Source organism: Acinonyx jubatus, chromosome B1, assembly GCF_027475565.1.
Source record: "Acinonyx jubatus isolate Ajub_Pintada_27869175 chromosome B1, VMU_Ajub_asm_v1.0, whole genome shotgun sequence".
Taxonomy (NCBI): domain Eukaryota; kingdom Metazoa; phylum Chordata; class Mammalia; order Carnivora; family Felidae; genus Acinonyx; species Acinonyx jubatus.
In genome coordinates, this window is record NC_069382.1 from 181369208 (window position 1) to 181394401 (window position 25194).

A 25194-nucleotide genomic window follows, 5' to 3' on the forward strand; every position below is an offset into this window, starting at 1 on the left:
GAAAATTTTATTTACATAAAATTCAGCACAGCACACTTGTCCAAAACATTCTGGGAAGCAGTGGGCAGACTCAGAGACAGAAAAAAGCCAAAATTTCAGCTCTGAGTTTCCATCAGATACAAACAAGGCAGCGTAATTTTTCATATTCTAAATTATGAAAAATCACTGAACTTACCCTCTTAAAATGAAATTGGCCTCAAAGAATTATTCTCTCTATTGAATAAGGCAAACAAAACCAATCAGAAATGCATGCACTTGAAAACTGCAGAAGGACATTCATTTAATTTGGCCATTCATTCTCTTTAAATGAGAGTCAGTTACCAAGTGTAAAACATGCTCTATACACAGGAAATGTAATCAAGAGCTGAATAAAATTAGTCCATGAAATGAACCTAAGAAATTCATTTTTTTTTATATAACTTTATTTGGATGATAGTTTGCCAAATAGAGTTTCACATCTTTCATGCTAAAATTGGAGCATGTAAAAATCCATCTTAGCAAATGTTAACTTCATATCTTAGACCTCCTGAAGAGAATATTTATAGCATATATAACACTGGGGTTCAGGCAGTTCTCTGAAGCCTTAGACAGACCTTTTGTAGGGCTGCAAGGAACCAAAGTCAAAGGGCCAAAAGTAATGATTCACTGCCACTCTGTATCACACGGGATTCTGTTCCTGCTTTAATTGTGGTCCCTGTGAGAAATCCAAACAGACCCCACATCCCATAATCCCGGAAGTACAGGCAACAGATTCAGTTCATTCTGGCCACTAATGTGTTTCAGTAAAAGAGTTCTCCCTCAATACCCAATGTCAACCTTTTACAGGACTGACTCAGCATCAAAGAAGCTAAGCTAAGTAATACAGCACTTTCAGCTTCTGTTTCCATCACACACACCCAGAAATGTATAGATACGAAAAGAAAAAAAAAATCAATATATTTGATAAGTTACCAAATAACTATCCACATCACCTACTCCGTCCGGGAGATTTCATACAGGCTCGAGAGAGGTAAAACTATAAGACACAGCTTAAATGAAGAGTTAAGAGTCCATGTAAATCTTTCAAATTAAAAGTCATCAGCCAAGGTGAGAAGAGTTCTAGTGAACTGTTGTACAACAATGTGAAGGTATTTACCTTAATACCACTGAACTGTACACTTAAATAAGTAACTTGGTAAATTTTAACCTATGTGCATTTTAGCACAGTTTTGTTGTTTTTGGGGTTTTTTTGTTTTTGTTTTTGTTTTTAAAACTACATCAGGGTACCTGGCTGGTTCAGTCCATGGAACATGAGACTCCTGATCTTGGGGTTGAGAGTTCAAGCCCCACATTGGGGGTAAAGATTGCTTATAAATAAATAAATAAATAAATAAATAAATAAATAAATAAAATCTAAAAAACCAAAAAGTAAATTAGGGCACTAGCAACGAATAATACAAAATGAAATTTAAAAAATGATTTAATTTACAGTAGCAACAAAAAGAATAAAATATTTTAAATAAATTTAACAAAAAACATGCAAGACTTATACAGTGAAAAACTACAAAATATTTAAAGAAATTAAAAACAACCTAAATAAATGGAAAGAACTCTATGTTCATGGACTGGAAGACTTCATATTAAGATGGAACCCACACCAGCCAAAACAATCTTGAGAAAGAATACAGTTGGAAAACTCCCACTTTCCATTATCACAATTTACGACAAAGCAACTGTAATCAAGGCAGTGTGAAAGTAGCATAAACATAGATCAAATAAACAGAGTTGACAGCCCAAAAATAAATGCATACATTTATGGTCCTCTGGTTTTCAATAAGGTACCAAGATAATTCAATGAGAAAAGAATAGTCATTTCATAAATGTTGCTGAGGCAACTGGATATTCACATGCAAAAGAATAAAGTTGGACTCCTACCTCACACCATACATTACAAAAAACTCAAAATAGATCAAAGACCTAAATGTAAGAGTTAAAATCATAAAACTCTTAGAAGAAAACATTGTGTAAAGATTCGTGACCTTGAATTAGGCAATCGCTTCTTAGATATGACACCTAAAACACAAGCAACCAAAGGAGAAAAATTGCACATAATCACTAATAAAAAGACAGCCCACAGAAAGGGAAAAAATACTTACAAATCATATATCTGATGAGGGTCTAGTATCCAGAATATATTAATTACTCTTTCAATTCAACAATAAAAAGACAGCCAATTAAAAATGGGTAAAGGATTGAATAGATATTTCTCCAAAAAGATAAACAAAAAGCCTGTAAGCACATGAAAAAATGTTCAAAATCATCAGCCATCAATAAAATACAAAACAAAGCCACAGTGAGATACCACATTAGAAAGACAGACAATAACAAGAGTTGACAAGAACATGGAGAAACTGGAACACTCACACATGGCTGCTGGGAATGTAAAATGGTAGCCACCTTGGAAAACAGCTTAGCACTTCCTCAAGAAGTTAAATGTAGGGTCTCCACATGACCCAGCAATTCCCCTCCTAAGATAAATGCCTGTTATGGGCTGAACTGTAACCCATCAACATTCATCTGTTGAACCCCTCACCCTCAGCACCTTGGAATGTGACTGTATTTGGAGACAGAGCTTTTAAAAAGGTGATTAAGCTGCTAGGAATTTACCCAAGAGATACAGGAGTACTGATGTATGGGGGCACTTGTACCCCAATGTTTATAGCAGCACTCTCAACAATAGCCAAATTATGGAAAGAGCCTAAATGTCCATCAACTGATGAATGGATAAAGAAATTGTGGTTTATATACACAATGGAGTACTACGTGCCAATGAGAAAGAATGAAATCTGGCCCTTTGTAGCAACGTGGATGGAACTGGAGAGTGTTATGCTAAGTGAAATAAGCCATACAGAGAAAGACAGATACCGTATGTTTTCACTCTTATATGGCTCCTGAGAAACTTAACAGAAACCCATGGGGGAGGGGAAGGAAAAAAAAAAAAAAAAAGAGGTTAGAGTGGGAGAGAGCCAAAGCATAAGAGACTGTTAAAAACTGAGAACAAACTGAGGGTTGATGGGGGGGTGGGAGGGAGGGGAGGGTGGGTGATGGGTATTGAAGAGGGCATCTTGGATGAGCACTGGGTGTTGTATGGAAACCAATTTGACAATAAATTTCATATATTAAAAAAATAAACAAATTAATTAAAAAAATAAAAAGGTGATTACGCTAAAATGAAATCATTAAGGCAGTCCATGATGCAAGATGACCGGTGTCCTTATAAAAGAGGAATGTGGACATACAAAGAGAAACTGGGGCTATGCTAAGTGAAATATAAGTCAGTCAGAGAAAGACAAATACTATATGATTTCATTCATATGTGGAATTTACAAAACAAAGTAGATGAACATATGAGAAGGACAAAAAAAGGAGAGGGAAGCAAACCATAAGAGACTTTTAACTAAAGATTAGAACAAACTGAGGGTTGCTAGAGAGGAGGTGGGGGGGGGGTTAAATGGGTGATGGGCATTGAGGAGAGCACTTGTGATGAGCACTGAGTATTGTATGTAAGTAATGAATCACTAAATGTTATTCCTGAAGCCAATATCATACTACATGTTAACTTACTAGAATTTACATGAAAATTTGAAAAAGAGAGAGAGAGAGAGAGAGAGAGAGACACTAGGGCCATACACACACAAAGGAAAGACTACGTGAGAACACCGTGAGAAGATGGCTGACTACAACCAAAGGAGAGAGGCCTCAGAAGAAACCAAATCTAATAAAGACAGTCTCTTCAGCAAGTGGTGCTGGGAAAACTGGACAGCAACATGCAAAAGAATGAACCTGGACCACTTTCCTACACCATACACAAAATAAACTCAAAATGGATGAAAGACCTCAATGTAAGACAGAAAGCCATCAAAATCTTTGAGGAGAAAGCAAGCAAAAACCTCTCTGATCTTGGTTGCAGCAACTTACTCAACACATCTCCGGAGGCAAGGGAAACAAAAGCAAAAATGAACTATTGGGACCTCATCAAAATAAAAAGCTTCTGCACAGCAAAGGAAACAATCAGTAAAACTAAAAGGCAACCTACAGAATGGGAGAGGATATTTGCAAATGACATATCAGAAAAAGGGTTAGTATCCAAAATCTAGAAAGAACTTCTCAAACTCAACACCCAAAAAACAAATAATCCAGTGAAGAAATGGGCAAAAGACATGAATAGACACTTCTCCAAAGAAGACATCTAGGTGGCCAACCGACACATGAAAAAATGCTCAACATCACTCATCAACAGGGAAATGCAAATCAAAACCACAATGAGATACCACCTCACACCTGTCAGAATGGCTATTAACAACTCAGGCGACAACAGATGCTGGTGAGGATGCGGAGAAAGAGGATCTCTTTTGCACTGCTGTGGGAATGTAAGCTGGTGCAGCCATGCTGGAAAACAGTATGGAGGTTCCTCAAAAAATTCAAAATAGAACTACCCTATGACCCAGTAATTGCACTACTAGGTATTTATGCAAGGGATACAGGTGTGCTGTTTCGAAGGGGCACATGCATCCCAATATTTATAGCAGCACTATCAACAATAGCCAAAATATGGAAAAGAGCCCAAATGTCCATTGATGGATGAATGGATAAAAAAGATGTGGTGTATATATATTCAATGGAGTTTTACTCAGCAATCAAAAAGAATGAAATCTTGCCATTTGCAACTATGTGGATGGAACTGGAGGGTATTATGCTAAGCGAAATTAGTCAGTCAGAGAAAGACAAATATCATATGACTTCACTCATATGAGTACTTTAGGACACAGAACAGATGAACACAAGGGAAGGGAAGCAAAAATAATATAAAAACAGAGATGGGGACAAGATATAAGAGACTCTTAAATATAGAGAACAAACTGAGGGTTACTGGATGGGTTATGGAAGGGGGGATGGGCTAAATGGGTGAGGGGCATTAAGGAATCCACTCCTGAAATCACTGTTGCACTACATGCTAAATAACTTGGATGTAAATTAAAAAAAATAATAAAATAAAATAAAATAATAAAATAAAATAAAATAAAATAAAATAAAATAAAATAAAATAAAAAAGAAGAAACCAAATCTACTGACACCTTGATCTTGAACTTCTAGCCTCCGGAACTGAGACAATAAATTACTATTGTTTAAGCCATCCAATCTATGGTTACTCTGGTATTGCAGCCCTAGCAAATTAACACAATACCAAAGAGACAATAAAACCTATGTTCACACAAAAACTGTATACAAATGTTCACAGCTGCAATATTCCAAATAGCCAAAGAATGGAAGTAGCACGCATCCATCAACTGATGACTGGATCAAAATTTGGTATCCTGATACATGCTGTAACACGGAGGAGCCTTGAAAATACCAAGCTAAATGAAAGACGCTAGATACTAAGGACCATATGTCGTATGATCCCATTTTTATGAAATATCCAGAACAGGCAAATCTTCAGAGACAGAAAACAGATTAGTGGTGGCCAAGGGCTGAGGGAAGGAGAGAAAAGAGATCACTTATTGGGACCACGATAATGGAGAGACAGCTCCATCAGAAGTGATGGAAATGGGGCGTCTGGGTGGCTCAGTCAGTTGGGCGTCCAACTCTTGATTTTGGCTCAGGTCATGATCTCATGGTTTGTGGGTTCGAGCCCCACATCGGGCTCCATGCTGACAGAGTGGAGCCTGATTCCCTCTCTCCCTCTCTCTCTACCCCTCCCCTCCTCACATGTGCGTGCTCTCTCCCAAAATAAATAAATAAACTTAAAAAAAAAGTGATGGAAATGTTATTAACGATGAGCATTTAGCACAATTTGAGGCTGAAGTTTAGTGCAACACTGTATCCTAGATCAGTCAGTCTTAACAGCTTGCCTGCTGTATTTGTAGTCACCATTTTCCTCTGGACTGTTTAAGCAAAAAAAGGTAACTAACTCCTTCATCTCCTTTCGCACTTATTTGGAAGTTTTAGTTACAGTGTTTAATTGGCATGGATGGATAAAGTTGGAGTTTTATTTCTAAGAAAACTTCACAAGCTAACTTCCACTTAATCCATTACCTCTATCTTACTGAAATGTATAGTCAAATTAGCTGAAGGAAAGATTTGTAGGACTACGTTGCCAAAGCACTTCATGGAAACTAACTTACTGTTTCACGTTGATCTGCATATTTCTGTGTTTCGTCATGACAGTGCTTGCATGCTATCTGGTGTACTGAGCACACACACAAAAAAATTTCCATTTTAAACAAACGACAACAAAAAAAAAAGGTGATGGAAGTGTTTTGGAATTAGGTGGTGATGACAGTTGCACAACCTTGTGAATAATACTAAAACCCTGCTTTTCCTACATGAAATATGCTTCAGTTTAAAAAAAGAAAATATGACTGATATATAGTGGGGAAAAAAGATTATGATTCTCTCTTTTCAAAATGTTTATATGCATAAAAAAGACCTAAAAAGCCAAAATCCAGAATGTTTTGGGTGATGGAATTAAAGATCTTGTCTCCTTAAAGAGCTATAATAGGAGCGCCTGGATGGCTCAGTTGGTTAAGGTCTGACTCTTGATTTCGGCTCAGCTCACGATCTCAGTCATGAGATGGAGCCCTGTGTTGAGCTCCTGGCCGGGAGTGGAACCTGCTTAAGATTCTCTCTCTCTCCCTCTCCTCTTCCCCTGCTCACACACACACTGTCAAAAAAATAAAAATAGAAAGATTTGTTAAAAGTAAACCAGAGATTCTTGGAATTTGAGCAAATCACAATGAATCACTGATTTTTTTCTAGTTTGTGCACAAGACAGTCCACCACAACTGGCTTGGAAAAAGCTTGACTTGAATGAATCAGAACACAAAGAACCATGACTGTACCAAAGAAAGACAACACTGTACCATTTTCATGGAGGTAAAAGTCCCAAAGGCAGGGACATGAGCACTATTGCCTACTGATATACATGATGTTAGATAATTCAGCTGTGGACATGTGATTTTTGTCATCTCTCACGTACCTATGGTAAGAGGGTTTCCTTTGATGAACCCACTCCATGTGGTTGGTCAGGGTTGCCGGGCCACCCTACCTGGCAGGCCACAGAGATGGTTCTGGAACGGGCAGATGGCCCCAGCCCAGCCAGCCCTTCCCCCATTGGGGCTCTCAGGAAAGAGTGCCTCCGGCCACTGGACAGTGAAGCTAAGACTACAGGGGCTCAAAGCTGCTGCTGTCGAAGTGTGTGATGTATACTGTCTGGAGAATAAAGCCAATCCGGAGAAAGACAGAATGAGAGGTGCAGAGAGAAAGACGGAGCCCGAACGACACAGGGCAGCACCCAGGACCTCGCCTGGACTGAGGCCTGCTGTATCACAGGCTCCGGTAACGTGAGCCAACACGTTCTCTTTGACATAAACAGACTTCCAGGGCTCCAATATAAGGTGCCCGACTAACGAGTGCCTTCTTGTAAACACGTGAGGGGCCTGCAAACCGGCTGCCGACGAACCTTCGTGGACCAGGCACGGGGACAGATGGAGAAAGGGAGATGGAAGGATGACAAGAGAGAAACGGGCTACAGAACAAAGGTTCATATACAAGTTCAAAAGCGAAGTTATTTTCAGAGGGTAACTTAACCTTTAGAGCCAGACTAACTGGGTTTGAATCCTGACTTGGCCACTTACAACCACAAGGTCAAGCCTGTTCACCTCTTTGTGCCTCAGCTTTCTCACCTGGCAAATGAGGATGAGGACAGCACCGATCTCACCGGGGAGGTGAATGTGAAGACGGAATGAGTTACAGCAGGGTTTGACACAGGACAGGCACTCAACGCAAGCACCAGTTATTGTGAATACTGTTATCAAAAGAACCCAAAGTTACACTTCTACCTTCAAAATAACATGTTTACAATAACTTAACAATCATTCCTTAGGAAAGGAATGTGGTGTTTTAAAAGACAATCTGCTCTATCGATACAATGGAATGTTAACAGAGCCTTACAAGGAACAAAGTACCGTGAGGTGCCATGACCTGGATAAGCCTTGACACCATTACACGAAGTGAAAGAAGCCACATACTCAGGCCACACATTGTATGATTCCATTTATGGAAAACATACAGAAGAGACAAATCCACAGAGACAGAAAGCAGATCGCTGACCGCCAGGGGAAGTGAGTAGGTTTCTTTTCAGCGTGACAGAAATGTTCTGGAATTAGATAGTGGTGATTACTGTAAAACATAATGAATACACCCCAAACCACAGGCATATACACCTTAACTTGGTGAGTTTTAAGTGAATTATATCTCAATTTAAGAAAAAGAAATTGAATTTCTCTTTTAAAAGTCTGTATTATCACCTATGGAATTACATCTTGCCAAGCCACGCTCATGTTAAGCAGAAATCGCCAACTGTGCTAGTCCTGTTAATACGGAATGAGAGGTTACAGAAACTGTGGCTTATTTCTGAGAAATGTAGCTGCCTCTATTAGACCACCTAAAGTTGACCTGGAAATCTTAAAAATAGTAATAATAAATGATAAAAGCTGTACTTCTTGTTGTAACTTTTTCACTTTAAAAATCTGTTGGCCTTGTTTTTAGCGAGAGAAAGCACATGAAATTTCACAGATTCTCTCTGACAAATACTGGAATATTAGCCAAACAGACTCTATCAGATTAAATAAAAAGAAACACAGTGCCTGCTCCCTTTGACATAGTCAAGAACAAGTAAAAGATACTAAGAACACAGTGTTTTATAGCATCACCCTGATCTTGGGGAATCCAAGTAATTACAGCAAGTAAGGAAGGGTAGTCCAAGTTTACAGAATCACAGAGACTGTGGATGGACACATGTGCTTCTAAATCACCACCTGAGGGGAGGTACGACCCGTGGTCCTCTGTCAGTCTCATCTCCGCTTGTCCCAACACATCAGACGCCATTTAATTCTGGCCTTCTCCCACAGACTTTGCCTGTTTGTTAATCCTCTGCTTTAACACCTGTCTCTTCCCTAGCTCTCCCTTGACTTCAGGCTATTTCCAGTGAAAGACAACAGGCACATCATCTGGGAAGATCTTTTAAAATAAGTATCTTATCACATTTCCAACATGATGAAACAAAATCCTGAAGGAAGTTCACAATTATCTTTGAAAAATAAGTGTATGAGAAGAAATTTCACTCAGTAAGAATTTATCTCTAAATTATAAGCCCAAGACAATGAGACACATTGGTTGAAAGAATTTAGGAAGCACATCAGCAAGAAGGAATCCACTGCCTTCGTGTTTGAAATACAGAAGATTACAAGTGGAGTTTATATGACTAAAAAGGCGGCTTCTAACCAATTACTACTTCTGAATGTTAAAGGAATGCAACCAGTAACAAACAATAAGAGGAAAACATTAACAAGGAATAGGAGACAACTGGGTGCCCGGGTGGCCCAGTCAGTTAAGCGTCTGATTTTCAGGTCATGATCTCGCAGTTAGTGAGTTCAAGCCCCGGGTCGAGCTCCGTGCTGACAGCTCAGAGCCTGGAGCCTGCTTCAGATTCTGTGTCTCTCTCTCTCTCTGCCCCTCCCCTACTCGGGCTCTCTCTCTCTCAAAAATAAATAAACATGAAGGAAGGAAGGAAGGAAGGAAGGCAGGCAGGCAGGCAGGCGACAATGAATGAGAATAAATACCATACTTTGTAAACCTACCGAAAATCAATATCCAGTAAAAGGCTTTTAATGTTAGACTTCTCGTCACCTGATGCTTTCAACCTGATCAGCTCATGCAACCTAAAACAATTAATGAAAGCAAATTTAATAAGGAATTACAAATGCCATAGATAATAAGCAAATAAACCAAAAAAAACCCAAAAAACAAAAACAAAAAAACAACACAAAACAAACAAACAAAAACCCACCAATGTTCTGGTATTTCTAATATTTCAATGAAACAACTGAAGTGAATTTGGCAAATACAACTGTTTCAGTTTTCAAGTATTTTTTAAAAGGTAGAACGTATTTGAAAAAGAGAAGTCTAAAATTGTAAACAAGTCAAGAATCAAATCAGAAGGAACCTTCCATCATATAACAGAATTCTATAAAGGTTTCTCTCGAGGAGCACCTGGGTGGCTCAGTCGGTTAAGCGTCCGACTTCGGCTCAGGTCACGATCTCAACAGTTCATGGGTTCAAGCACCGCGTCAGGCTCTGGGCTGACAGCTCAGAGCCTGGAGCTTGTTTCGGATTCTGCGTCTCCCTCTCTCTGCCCCTCCTCTGCTCATACTCTTTCTCTCTCCCTCCCTCTCTCTCTTTCTCTCAAAAATAAACAAACATAAAAAAAAAGAAAAGATTTCTCTCAAATAACCTATACAAACTCCTTAGGAGAAGGACCATGCTTTCTACTTCCTTTGTATATTTAAAGCTGCGTGCGATGTCTCGGAACATAGTACACAGCTGCTTGATAATTCCGTCTCACAGTTTCAACAGTGGGGATAGAAGTTTAAAAAAAAAAAAACATCATTGGGAGGGGGGAGGGGCTACATGCGTCAGGGGCATTAAGGAATCTACTCCTGAAATCACTGTTGCGCTAGATGCTAGCTAACTTGGATGTAAATCAAAAAATAAGTAAATAAGATCGTGTGACCTACCTTGGTGTGCCAACGCACAGTACTCTCGTGAGCCCAAGGGCAGGAAGCAGGTCTACCAGGAAGTGGCAGGTACGCTCGGCAAACAAGTACTGGGCGTTTGTCTTCTTGTTCTCCAGCGGACGGAGAAGCTGGCTGGGCCTGCCGAGCTGGCCGGCAGAGATGTTGCCCACCACCCAGTGCTCGCGGTGCTTCTCCCAGTCGTCCGGCAACAGCAACTGCTGGCATCTTTGACAAAACCTCCTTTCAGCCAAGGGCAACTCAATAAACTTCAAGTACCTTCAGGACATAACAAAACACAAAGCGATACGTTGGAAGTCTGCTGTTTTAAAGACAGTTTCTCTTTGCTATTTTTAGTATGCAAAAAGTATTATTTTTTTTTTAATTTTTTAAATGTGTATTTATTTCTGAGAGAGAGAGAGAGAGCAGGGGAAGGGCAGGGAGGGAGGGAGGGAGGGAGGGAGGGAGGGAGGGAGGGAGAGAGAGACAGAGAGAGAGAGAGAGAGAGAGAGAGAGAATCCCAAGCAGGCTCTGCACTGTCAGCACAAAGCCTGATGTGGGGCTCGAACTCACAAACCGTGAGATCATGACCTGAGCCAAAGTCAGACGCTCAACCATCTGAGCCACCCAGGGCCCCCGCAAAAAGTATTATTACTTCCTGAAGAGTACTGTGTAAAGAGGCAAAGGAAAGAAAAATCTGTGGAATGCTGGCTAGAATTTATGTCTGGCTGCATACCCACAAAGTAGAAAAGAATCAGCAGTTTTGTAAGAATTGAGATGCTCCAATTCAGTCACTGAATGAAGATCAATATCCACTTAAAATGTGAATATCATATATTACTCAAACAACATAGTAGTAATGGAGACTACTATTACGCTTAAATTTATTGACAAATCCATGTGTTCCAACGCTGAAGTGTTAAGTAGTCTGGCTCGGTATGACAGTCATTTTAAAATGAGAAATTAAGATCGTTCTTCAATTTTTTATGGCATAGTTAGCGGGAAAAATTACCTCCTAAAAGAAAAAAATGTTCCCACAAAGTTCCTCTATTCTTAGCAGTACTGATGGAAGCAGCTCTGCAAAAGCTCATCCCCAAAATAGCAAGACAATACCCAGAGCCTTAAAAAACTGTACCAATAGCCCATTTGGTCTCCTTCAAATCATCCTCCTATCTGATTTCAAAGTCACTGCTTTGATTTTTTTCTTTCATTTTATTAGAGATAATTAAAGAGAGAAAACAATCACTGTATGTTTTAAACACTGCTGTTGGATAGCCACTAGCAGCTATGAAATCAGAGTAGGGACACAAAAGAAAACCAAATAACGCTATTGAGGCCTAAGGCGGGTCAGAAATGTCTGAATCTAAGCATGTCGTATAGTCCACTAAAGGGTTCTTATCGTTGGAGCGGAGCCATACGGTTTCAACTGAACTGAACTCCGGGACTACACTGGAAAAACTGTGAACTTCACACAGAATCAAAGTGGGTTTTAAAACTTTTTATATCTAAGCACAGTTTCACTTCAAAGCACCCACGGCAGTGACAAATCGATGCTCTGAATGGCTACAGCAAGAAATAGGCTTATTGTGCCAGTAATTTAAATGTTTCTATTTCCATGATAACTGTGCTTCTGACAGCTTTATCTATGACTGGAAAGAAAAGGGAAAGCGATATTAGAGGAAACTTTTATAGTAATTCAAAGTAAGACTGTCGGTAGAGGAAAGGGACATGAAATGCCGTAGAAAGAATCAGTACATTCTCCAGCAAGAGCAACACTGAATTCACTACTATTTCCTTTCATTGTTAAATGCGGAGTGTTGAAGACTTTCGTGTGCAGCCATGATAGAGTAACGGAAACCAGACTGACCACCTTGGCTCTCAAAAAATCTTTTAAACGGGGGCGCCTGGGGGGCTCAGTCGGTTGGGCGTCCGACTTCGGCCCAGGTCATGATCTCGCGGTCCGTGAGTTCGAGCCCCGCGTCGGGCTCTGTGCTGACAGCTCGGAGCCTGGAGCCTGTTTCAGATTCTGTGTCTCCCTCTCTCTCTCTGACCCTCCCCCATTCATGCTCTGTCTCTCTCTGTCTCAAAAATAAATAAAAACAGTAAAAAAAAAAAAAAATTAAAAAAAATCTTTTAAACCGACAAAATAACATGAAACTGCGGCTTTAACATAATGGACAACTGGCAGCCAAAATGGGGAATGGTGAGAGAAGGGAAGGGTTGAGGGGGAGGACAGCTGCCAGTTTGCCGCCTGCGCAGAGCTGGCAACAGAGGACAGAAAGCCCAAACAGAGCTCAGGGAATGGATGAGCAGAGCTGGGAGTTCGTGGAGGCCAGGGCGGTTAGAATTCACAGGGCAGAGCACTAGTGAATGCACATGTGGAGCATCCCAGCCAGAAAGCAGGACGTGGAGAGAGAGGGAGCTCCACGGTTTGCTACGACTCCCCTCGAATCCGTAGCTGAGTACTGATAGGCACACGCAGGCGAAGGAAGCATCCAGAGCGTGGGAGAGAACCACTGGAAAGGAGCAGGTGGAATAATCGCCAAATACCCAACAGGACACGGGGTCGGTGTCTACCAAGCAGCCCGAGGGAGAAACCTCCTAAAACCCAAGCATCAGGTGCGGTCCTGAGAAGGGTACCGCTTCAGGAGCGGGGAGAAATCAGCCCTACCCCACAGATGCTCTAGTCCTGCCCAAAAGCTTGAAGATAAACCTTCGAAAGCAAGGAACGACAAACCTTTTCTGTACAGGATCAGGTAATAAATATTGAGCTTGGCAGGCCATCTGGTTTCTCTGTCACATCTATGCTGTGATTGTAGCACAAAAGGAACTACAAACCCAATGTGTAAATGGACAGGCATGACTAGAGGCGGTCTGCACGCTGGGGTATGCCAAATCCTTCTGGAGAGTACCAAACTATAGCCAAGTAACAACTGTGTTCCAGAACAAAGCTCAAAAAATATGTAAAGGAATAAGAAATATCCAGAATACAAGGTAAAATTGATACTTCCAGCACTGAATCAAATACCAACAGGTATGTAAAGAAACAGGAAACCATGACCCACGACGAGGGGGAAAAACAACAAGAGCAACAACAATCAAATCAAACTGACTCAGAAATGACACAGATGATCAGAGAGAAATTAAAGCCATTTACTGTAACTATATACCATATGCTCAAGTGGTTTAAAAAAAAAAAAGAAAAAAAGAATGAGCTTGTTAGGTAAAAACATAGAAAATATTAAAAAGACCCAAATTGAACCTTTAAAGTTTTTTTTTTTTTTTAATTGTCTGAATGGAAAAATAGCCTAGATGGGAGTAACAGAAATTTAGACGTGACAGAGGAACGATCCATATACATGAAGGCACAGTCTTAGAAATTACCCAAAATGAAACCCCAAGGGACAAAAATACATGAAAATGAGCCCCCAAGTGGGGTTGGGGAGATGGGAACATTTTTGAAAAAATTATGGCTGCAATTTTCCAAAAATTACATCAAAAGACTCAAGAAGCTCAGAGAACTTCAAGCACAAGAAACACGAAGAAGACTACAAGGTGCATCATACATAGTAAAATTACTCAAAATCAGTGAAAAAGAGAACATCTTAAAACCAGAAGAAAAAAAGACACTGTACAGAGGAACAAAGATTAAGAATGATATCAGATTTCTCACCGGGAACAATGTAAGAAAGAAGACAGTAGAGCAATACCAATTCTACATAAATTCTTCCAGTACCCTGAAGAGGAAGGTACAGTTCCCACTTCATTCATTAGGCCAGGATGACCCCAACACCAAACCAGAAAAAAATAATCGTAAGAAAACTAAAGACCAATAAACCTCATAAACGCAAAGTCAAAAGTTATTAACGGAATTTTAGCAAATCAAAACCACAGCATATAAACAAGGTAATAGATCATGACCAAGTGTAGGTTAGCCCAGGAATGCAAGGCTGCTTTAATGTTTAATGTTGCAATCAGTGCAACTCACCAAATTAACAATCTTTTACAAAATGATCATCTCATTAAATGCAGGAAAAAAGCACTTGACAAAATCACACACTCATTCATGAGAAAGATTCACAGAAAACTAGGAACAGAAGGAAACTTCCACAGCCTGCTAAGGGGCATCTGAAAAAAACCTATTGCTAACACCATACTGGTAAAAGACTGAATACATTCCTCCCAAGATTGGGACACAAGCAAAGACGTCTACGCTTACCATTTCTAGTCAACACTCACTAGGGATTCTAGCCACTTTGATAAGACAAGAAAAAGAAATAAAAGGCACAGATCGGAAAGGAAACATAAAAATTTTTTTCACAGACAACATGATTGTATATGTAGAAAGCTCTGAGGAAATATTTTTAAAAGTTGCTAAACCTAGTAAGCTCATCAAGATTACACGATAAAAGATTAATACACAAAATCAATTGTACTGTTTACAGACTGGTTACTTTGCATATGATCAATGTTAAAGTCACACCAAGTGAATAACCAGGCATTATCTATCTTTTGATGTAATTCAAAAGGGAATATGCCCCACTACTTACAAAAGAGTTTTGTCCCCTGAAACTGAACTTGAGTCTGATGCTACCTCTACAAGAAATACAGGGATAGAATAAATGTTAAACAACATTGCAGGATGCAAGCAACCAAATCCAGAATGTGAGGAATTCTATGGGACAAATTACTCTGTTTTTTCAACAAACAAGTGATTAAAGATATCCACCAACTACCGTGCATAAACGCTGTTTGGATCCTGTTTGAAGAATCAATTATAAAACAGTATTTATGGCTAATAGTATTTACAGGCTAATAGAGAAATGTGAATACTAACTGCATGTTACATTAAAGAACTGTTCATAGTTTAGGCATTTTAATAGTATCGTGATTATGGTTTTTTAAAGGCTTTATTTCTTGAGGTGCATATATTTATGGATAAAATATGTAATACCTACACTGGAAGTCACAGAAGATACAGGTGAAATAAAATTAACTACATATTAATGACAAATGAAGCTGGGTGTGGGTGTAGGAGACTCTTCATACTGTTCTCTCTTTTATATATGCCTGAAATGTCCTACAATAAAAGGCTTTAAAAAGTGCTTTAAAGAAAAGGCAAGAATTAAACTCAAAGAAAACAAGCAAAGATGACCCCAGAAAATACTAAACCAAAAATGGACTGTAATCAGCCCTACATCATATGAGATTTGGTTTTTCATTCGTTGACAATGGGAATATATGCTAGGAAATTTCTCAGAACTGAAGAACGAGTTTCCAATTTGAAAGGATTTACCTAATACCCAGCAAAATAAAATGTAACAGACTCACATCAAGATAGATAGTCATGAAATGTCATACCCCTAGGAATAAAAAGATTCAAAAAAAAGAAAAAATGACAGAGGGATCAAACAGTCACAGATCATTTATGAGATCAGGAATGAACTTCTTGAACTTGAACTTCTCAGCAGCTAAAATGAAGACAAAGTAAATGGAACATTGCCTTCCAAAATCTGGGGGAAAAATATTTCCAACGTAGAATCCCATCATCTGCAAAGGTATCAATCAAGTATCGGCACAGATAAAGGTATTTCCAGAAACACAAGATTTCAAAATTGTTGGATAGTAAAAATCAGGTTGGCCTCAGATTTCTACAGCACCACATTTAACTCTAGATCAGTGTTCCTCACAAAGTGGCCACGAACTGGTGCTGGCAGTGAACTGTTACCAGTTCCCGATGACACAAAGACAGACATCAAGAGTATGTATTTAGAATTTTTATACCAGTTAGAGCACTTTTATGTCTGTTCAAATTAACAATAAAAAACGTGGGCTTGTATTTTGTATGTCTTCTCTTTTCTTCATTTGACTTTCATTTTACTTTAATTTATCTTTACCAGGTTTACAAAAGTATCTGACCCCAATGGGTAGGAAATGAAAACAAGAACATAAAAAAGCCAACAGACAAAAGACCGATCCTTTAACACAGATCATTTAAGAAGTCCTGCTCTGAAGGACATGATGCAATCCTGCAACTGTTCCAAGGAAAACATGTGATCTGAATAATTTTATAGTTGGGTCAGTGCCATTCAAGAATAAAGCAGGTGGGCACCTGGGTGGCTCAGTCGGTTAAGTGTCCATCTTCGGCTCAGGTCACGATCTCAACAGTTCATGGGTTCAAGCCCCACGTCGGGCTCTGTGCTGACAGCTCAGAGCCTAGAGCCTCCTTCGGATTCTGTGTCTCCCTCTCTCTCTCTGCCCCTCTCCTGTGCATGCTCTCTCTCTCTCTCTCTCTCTCTCTCTCTCAAAAATAAATAAACATTAAAAAAAAAAAGAAACAAACATAAGAAAGTACCCGAGAAAAACTATCTTAAAAGAAAAGAAGAATAAAGGACTTCGTAGAACTCAGGTTATGTAGTCATATAATCTAAGACCTTGCTGGAGAAACTGCAGGACTGCTGGGTGCCAGGTAGAAAGGGAAACCATTCCAGACTGAGCATTTCTGAAAGCCCTAGGACAGATTTCTCTAAGATCTAAAAGACTGTGCTACATCTGAATGTTCTGAAAGGATTCAGACAACTGGCAGAGGGTTTGCGGTTGGAGCAGTGATAAGCACATAAATAAGCAAATAGCAGCTACAACAGTAAAAAAATCCAAGACTATTCTTAACTCCAAAGAAAACAAAAAGATTATACGGTTCAGCTTTTCACTTTGGTTTCTTATATGGTTCAGCTATGAGCAGCACTTACAGTTATAATAATGCAAACACTAAAATATGAATCTAACCCAAAAATTATGATGTCACCATATACAAATGGGGTAGTGAAAAGGTACAGATTCTGAGGTGGGGGGCGGTAGAGGTGAAGGGGAGAGGGCAGGAGAGGAGAGGAAGAAAGGTAAACCCTCCTCTTCCACAGGAAATAGATAATTCCAAAAGTTGATAAATCAGGAAGTGGCAATGCAAGCATGTTTTGTATTTCACAGACAGGAAGGCAAATTCTAAAATAATTAGCCAGAACGGCTGACTGTAGTTGCTGCTGGGGAGGAGAAACGTAAGGGTGGAAACAGGAGCGTTGTTCTTTGTGAAACCTCACAGAACTGTTTGATTCCATTGCCACGTAAAGATTTTGGTTTGACTGAAATTTAACTCATACCATACAACCACTCTTCTAAAGTGTACAATTCAGCAGTTTTTAGAGTGTTCATGAAGTTGGGCGACTATCACCACAATCTAATTCCAGACCATTGTCATCACCTGAAAAAGAAACCTTGAACCCGTCCACAGTCATTCCTCGTTCCCCAAACCCCAGCCCCTGGCAACCATGCCTCTACTTTCCGTCTCAACAGATTTGCCTGTTTGGGGTATTTCATATCAACAGAATCATACAACAGCCACATAGGAATTTTTATTGAATATTTCCGATGAATGTGAGACTTTTATTTAAAAAGTAAAAACCACGAGAATATGAATGTTAGCCATAGGGGAGATAAATAAAGCAAGTACACCAAAGGGGCTTCCAGGAAGCACCGAATCCATTTAATCACAGAATAAAAACGGAATCATATGGGCATTATGGTTACAGTATAAAATGTAAATAACGTAAATCCCAACACAAGAGGTCGGAGAAGTCCCAGAGAAAGTGGGAGACAGTGTAAGGACACTGGTGCTCTCATGTGTTAGAGTCAGAGACCAAAAGATATCATTTCAAAGCGAAAAATCGAGGGACAGAGCACTAAGCAATAGTCAAGGGCATAAAGGGTATTCCTAAAAAGAAATAATCAACCAAAATGGGATAGTTCATTATCTCTCACTTTTAGATGGATGAAGACCATCTAAAGAAAGGATTAAATAGGATATAAAAAGCTAGAAAAGCAACCGTAAGAACAACAAAAAAAACAGAAGCAGCACACATGAAATGAAACAAAGCAAAGCCAACATACACCACATAGTAAAAGAGAACAAAGAGAAGAAAACCAGGAAGCATCAAGTAATACAGCAAAACCAAGATCAAGTGTTATCTATTATAACCGCTATGAAAATGAGATAAATCTAGCCACTCAACGAAAGCCAGTCAGACAGGATCACAAAGCAAAATCCAGCCATCCCCATTTTATCACTTCTAAGATGCGTATTTTTTTCACTACGACAGAGACAGGATTTTTAACGCCATCAGCCAGACGGAGGGCATGATATGGTTGGGATGGTCCCTCCCCACCCCCTCCACGTGCAAAATTGTCCCAGCCCTTCATGGTACCATCTCTTCAACTCGGCCCAATGCACTGCTGGAACTACACGTGTCACTGCCGTCATCTACGATTCGGTCCCCAAACGCAAGGGTATGACACGTGCAGTCAGGAACTAAAACGGAACAACAGGGCAGACGTTGGATATTAGGGAAGTAAATACCCATCCTTGAAAGAATGACGACTACAATCGAGGGCTTTATAGGAACAAAGAGAAGGAAGATCCCCACAGATAGAGCTGTGTCAGGGTCTGTTACTTAAACCCAGTCCAAAGGACCGACCACCTATCACTCACCAAGCAATGCCCACTGAAGGAGGAAGACGCAAATTCACCAGGAAGAGATGAAAGTTTTAAAACACCACGAATGACTGGTGTACAATTTGCTCATGACACAGGACTCTCTGAAGGCACTGAGGACACTGAGTTTAATTACTTGTAAACAAAGGAAAAGAAGAATACTGTTAAGTGAACCTCCACCTCGAGATCTTTGTGCCCTGTCAAAATTGCTCTTCGGGAAGTTTTACTGCTGGTTTGTTAACCTTTCCCTGACAAAAGATAAACTGAGATCTTGTGCGTGTATCTTTCTATTCAAAATCACATCATAATCATTCAAGTATACTGCTTTAAATTTAATATTCAGACACAAGGCTTTTTACAGGTTTGGTAGGAAGAACATAAGACCATGAAAACTGAAGATTACTCAGCTCTCCCTCCTTATTGGTACTTTCTACATGTACTGGGGGTGGGGGGGGGGCAGAGGAAATTCATTCTGCTGCATGGCTCAGCATGATTCACAAATTGCAGGCTAGCATTTTGAAATGTCATTTTTATTGATCTCCATTTGATGTTCCATTTGCCTTTCCTGGAGTAGACGAATTACGTTTATGGCATTTCCCTAATAGCAGACCTTGAAAATCTGAGTTTAAATTGAGCTCTGAAAAAAACGTAACCAAATGAAGTTATCAACTAAACAAAACCATATGGATGCACATACATTATTGCTTATTTTAGCATTAAAATATATCTTCTCTAAGACTTCATAGGTCACAATAAAGGTGTCAGCACACTACATAATAGAATAACATCTCAGGGCATGACAGGCAGCTAGAAACTGTAAGGAAAGTCAAATCTCAGACACAAAATGTAAATCTGTCAACTGAACACATGAAATCAAAAGCATGGCTCAAAGAGTGAGGTTAAAAAAACAAATATCCAATCCTCTTCTGTAGCACCTAGCCATCTGTGCAGGACAGCCAGTCCGTAATAAAAATCAAGTATAACAAGCCAATTTATATGGCTAGCTACATATTTCTTTTCTAGCAATTTGGAAAAGAAATTACCAATGCGAAGCTTATTGTTACTCCACAGTAACAGATAAAAGTTTGCTTTATAGAATAGGAATCACATTTAAATGCATTTTAATACTTTCAAATGGTGTAGTTATTTCCTAAGACCATTTGTAAATGAGCTGTAGAAAGTTCACTTAGAAAACAATTACAACGTCAAGTAACAGTACATCATCCTTTGGGTCATTTACACACAGGAACGAACTGCGAGTTTCCAGCTGAAGACACTCTAAGAGAACAGGTACTTAATAACATAGAATAAGGAACTTAGTAAGCCTTTGATTTTAAAAAGCCAAAATTTTACGTGTTTAGAGGAACGACTGATTTCAAATGGTGTACTCCACAGAAAGCATATAAGAAAGCATGCAGCATCAATCACAGACAGAGCAAGACAGTGAAATCAATGCCAGTGCATTTCAAAAGGCTTCAACTTCCACCCATCCTCCAAAATCTGTTCCAGTCCTATGCCCTTAAATGGTACCGATCAGCTAAGGCACAAGGTAGCTGTATCACTGCTGACCTCCGAGAACACCCAGCTTTTTTTCCTATAAATACTGTCTACATTTAACACATTCTTCTTAGCACGATGTTATCTTTGTGTATCTCAACTCCGTGACTTGCATCTTAAGTTCTTTTTGAGACCTCAACAAAGAATGACTATATGGATGCATGGATGGATGGATGGATGGATGGATGGAAGGAAGAAGAAAGGAAGGAAAGAGGAGGAAGGAAGAGGAAGGAAAGAAGCAGCAAATAAGCAAGCAAGCTTGGGCAACAAAATCCAAGGTTATGGGTTACAGATGATCTCAGATGTTGAAAATTATTTTATTAAGACATGTTCTCAGGGCGCCTGGGTAGCTCTGTCAGTTAAGCATCTGACTTCGGCTCAGGTCACAATCTCATGGTTCATGGGTTTAAGCCCTGTGTCAGGCTCTCTGCTGACAGCTTGGAGCCTGGAGCCTGCTTTGGATTCTGTGTCTCCTCTGTCTCTGCTCCGCCCCTACTCGGGCTCTGTCTCTCTCTCAAAAATAAATAAACATTAAAAAAAATAATAAAATTTAAAAAGACATGTTCTAAAGAATCAGCACTAGATTACAAATGACAGTATGACCTCTGAGAAATAACCTTTTGAAAATTCTTTAATTCTTCATATTTTAGCCAATGCTTTGATATTCCAATTAACATGAAATATGAATTTCAAAAATTATTATCAAAAAGCCATATTCTGGCAGCACAAAGACAGAACAGTGGTTTAGCTCCAGACTGAAATGTTCTTATACAAGGAAACAAGATCACCAAGATGTTCTTATAGCTTAAGTGAATCACCAATATCCTTATGTAATAATATAAAAAAGATGCTTATCAGGTAGAATTGAAATGGCAAAGTATAAGAGACTATGTATGCATTATGATGACAACCTTGTAAAACAAACTTTAGCACAGGTCAAAAAGGCTGAGAGAAAATACTACAAAATGAACAAAATGAGGGGCTCAAGGGGAGAGATCACAGGTGATATTTTTCTACTTTGCACTTTCTGCATCTTTGGTATTCTTTGTCATTACGATAGATCTCTATAGAACTCATGTTTTATCTACTTAGATCTCCTTAAATCAAATCAGCACAGGGGCGCCTGGGTGGCTCAGTCAGTTGAGCGCCGACTTCGGCTCAGGTCACGATCTCGCGGTCCGTGAGTTCGAGCCCCGCATCGGGCCCCTGTGCTGACAGCTCAGAGACCGGAGCCTGTTTCAGATTCTGTGTCTCCCTCTCTCTGACCCTCCCTGTTCATTCTCTGTCTCAAAAATAAATAAACGTTAAAAAAAAAATTTTTTTTTAAAAAATCAAATCAGCACATACCATATGTTAATTTGCGTCTGCTTTCATGTTTAAAAATGTTTTAGAATCAGGGGCATAAGTCTGCGTCACCGCTAAGCCATTCCAGTAGTAATGGCTTTAATGAGGTTCCTCATCTGCGCCAGGCCTCAATTTTCTCATCTAAGTAAATAAACTGCCTCAGCAAGATTAAATAATTCTCATGTGAAACACTTAGCCCACTAGCCCGCTCACAGTAGTGCTCAATTTACATTAATTTCCTTTTAAATATTTTGTACTGTTGACTGAATTCCCATATAGTAAATGGTCATCACTGATTAAGTACTTTGGTTAGGGGTGATCAAGTTACCCTGTGAAAAGCCTCCTCCATCAGAGGACTTCAAAATCCAAGAAGCTCAAGAAACATGTTTTTAATAGAGCCTAGCTCTCCTTACCACTTAGCCTAGATAAGACCTCAGAATCCTTCTAAACATAGCAGCCCAGGGAGCCAGCGCACTTGCTGTGAGAGTAAAAACCTATTTGTCACCAGCAGCCCAGACCAGGGGCTTCGCAAGGAGCTTCTCCCAGCACACAGGAACAAGGCCTGTGACACAGAAGGAAGTGGCCTTTCACAGATCTCCCAAGAATTAAATCCAGGAGTCAACTTCCAGTCACTCAACAAAATATTTCAACAATGTAGATTTTTAAAAATAAATGTCCACAGTTTTCGAAAAGTGTTTTGTTTCTTTTAGTGCTGCAAAATAGAAACATTATGGTAAATCTTCATAACAGTGGATAGGGTCATGGATTCCTAGCTATATCATCAAAAAGCAAAGAAAACAAAAGCAAAAATTTGATAAATTGGACTTGATCAAATTTAAAAACTCTTGTGCATCAAAGAACATCATCAAGAAAGTGAAAAGGCTATTTACAGAATAGGAAAAAGTGTGTAAAAATCCTATATCTGATAAGGGTCTGATGTCCCTCAACATATAAAGAATTCCTGCAATTCGACAACAAGAATTACAACCCTATTAAAGATGAACAAGGGACTTGAATAGACATTTCTCCAAAGAAGATATACAAATGGCCAACAAGCACATGAAAAGATAATCAACATCATTACTCACTAGGGACCTAAAATTCAACACCACAATGACACATCACCTCACAAGTACTGAGATAATTAAAACACACACACACACCCACACACACACACACTACTAAGTATCGACAAGGATGTGGAGAAACTGGAATCCTTGTACGTTGCTGGTAGGGATGTAAAATGGTGCAGCCACTGTGGGTAAGAGTTTGGTGGTTCACCAAAACACTAAACACAGAAATATCGTATGATCCAATAATCCCACTCCTAGGTATATATAGAAAAGACTTGAAAACAGAGACTCAACCAGACATTCGTATGCCAATGTTCTCTGTAGCATTAGTCACAACAGCCAAAAGGTGGAAATGGTGTTCACTGATGAATGAATAGATCAACAAAATGTGGTGTGTGTGTGTGTGTGTGTGTGATGCAGTATTACTCAGCCATAAAAAGGATGAGGTTCTGACACAAGCCACAACATGAACGAACCCTGAAAACATACTAAGTGAAATTAACCAGGCACAAAAAAAGCCAAATCAGAAATACATAATTCCACTTACATGGGGTAACTAGAACAGTCAAATTCATAGAGACATAAATTATATGAGAGCTTACCAGGGTTTGGGAAGAACTGGAATGGGAAGTTACTGCTTGATGATAAGAGAGTTTCTGTTTGGGGTGATGAAAAGGTTTTGGAAATATATAACGGTGACAATCGCATAACTGTGACTACAATTAATGCCACTGAACTGTACATTTAAAATTATTAAAATGGCAAATGTTATGTTATATATATTTTACCATAATGAAAACTTTTTAAAAAATGAAAGTAAATTTAAGGACCCAGGAAAAAAACAAAACAAAAATAGTAAATAAAAATGACACCACATCAGCACCTTTCTGCACACTGCGTTCGGGATAGAGGCGGCTGACATCTTCGGTTATGAGCTTCTCGGGCAGCAAGTCTAGCTTCTGACAACTGGAAAAGAATTAAAAAAACATTTAATAAACTACCAAACTTGCTATCATCCTAGAAAACCCGGTATCACATTCTGACATTAAGAGGCCAATTAGAGCAGCTCAATGTTGTAAACAAGCATCTGTTTCAGGGGAAAACAAAACAAAACACATTAAACTGGTAAGGTTCTAGAGTAGTACGAAGCAATACCTAACATATTAAAGCCCTGCAGGATTATCTCACAGTGATTTTAACAGACGTGCAGGAGAGTCGTATACAAGACTGTATTCCAATAAACCCAACAAAGCTGGAATTTTTCTAGACAAAATTTTCAGAAACTTCAACTGGAGCTGAGTCCAAGAAGATACCAAGCTGACAACTACATCCCTAGGTGCCTTCATCAGTCACATAGTAACTGTATAAAGGATGCTCACTCAAATGTTTAAAAAAAAAAAAAAAAAAAGTTTTTCTAAAACACTGCCTGACATGATCACAACCTAGACTCGTTAGGGAGAAATCTATACTAACACCTCTGAATCTTAAAGGGGACTGTCTTTGAGACAGTTATTTACAATATCAGTAATCAGAGTTAAGTTGAGAGTAGGTCTAAACTCCAGTCCCTTGACCCAAAAACCATGTCTTCGTCTATCCAAAGAGATTTATCTCATTTAATGCTCAAACTGCGTTTTTATTGGTTCACACATTCTCAAACAAATTGTCACATACATCAAAAATAAAAACATATATGTCCACAAAGTTGATATACCTTTTCATCTTCCCATTGAAAAAAATTACAGTCTTTTCTATCTCTACAGGCTGAGCAGGCATAAAACCTCCGTGATTCTTCTTTCCCTTGGTTCACCTTTACAAACAGAAGAGTGGGTCCTAGTTCCAGAAAGGGACAAAACATATCAACAATCGTCATCTACATCAAGTTCTTAGTTTTCACTGCCCTTAAATAAAGCTTGATTTGGTTTTACGCACAATTTGTCATAATTCAACCTACACTCTGTTTAATTACTTTTTTTTTCCGTCACAATGTTTAGACACTGATGACTGAAGAAATGGCTTTTACAAACTAGTCTCTCCAGAAAGAAAATGCCGTAGTCAGTTGCTGTCT

At 39.2% G+C, this 25194-nt stretch overlaps 1 protein-coding gene across 1 annotated transcript in view; it reads right to left on the minus strand.

Moving 5' to 3' along the window:
- The window catches only part of ZCCHC4 (zinc finger CCHC-type containing 4), a 53680-nt gene that overhangs the window by 27566 nt on the left and 920 nt on the right, over window positions 1-25194 (minus strand). Inside the window, exons 2-5 of the mRNA XM_015072427.3 lie at window positions 24841-24959; window positions 24013-24095; window positions 10617-10892; window positions 9681-9761 (exon numbers count right to left, since the gene is read on the minus strand). Of these exons, the coding sequence (XP_014927913.2) occupies window positions 9681-9761; window positions 10617-10892; window positions 24013-24095; window positions 24841-24959 (559 nt within the window). The remainder of the gene's footprint in view (window positions 1-9680; window positions 9762-10616; window positions 10893-24012; window positions 24096-24840; window positions 24960-25194) is intronic.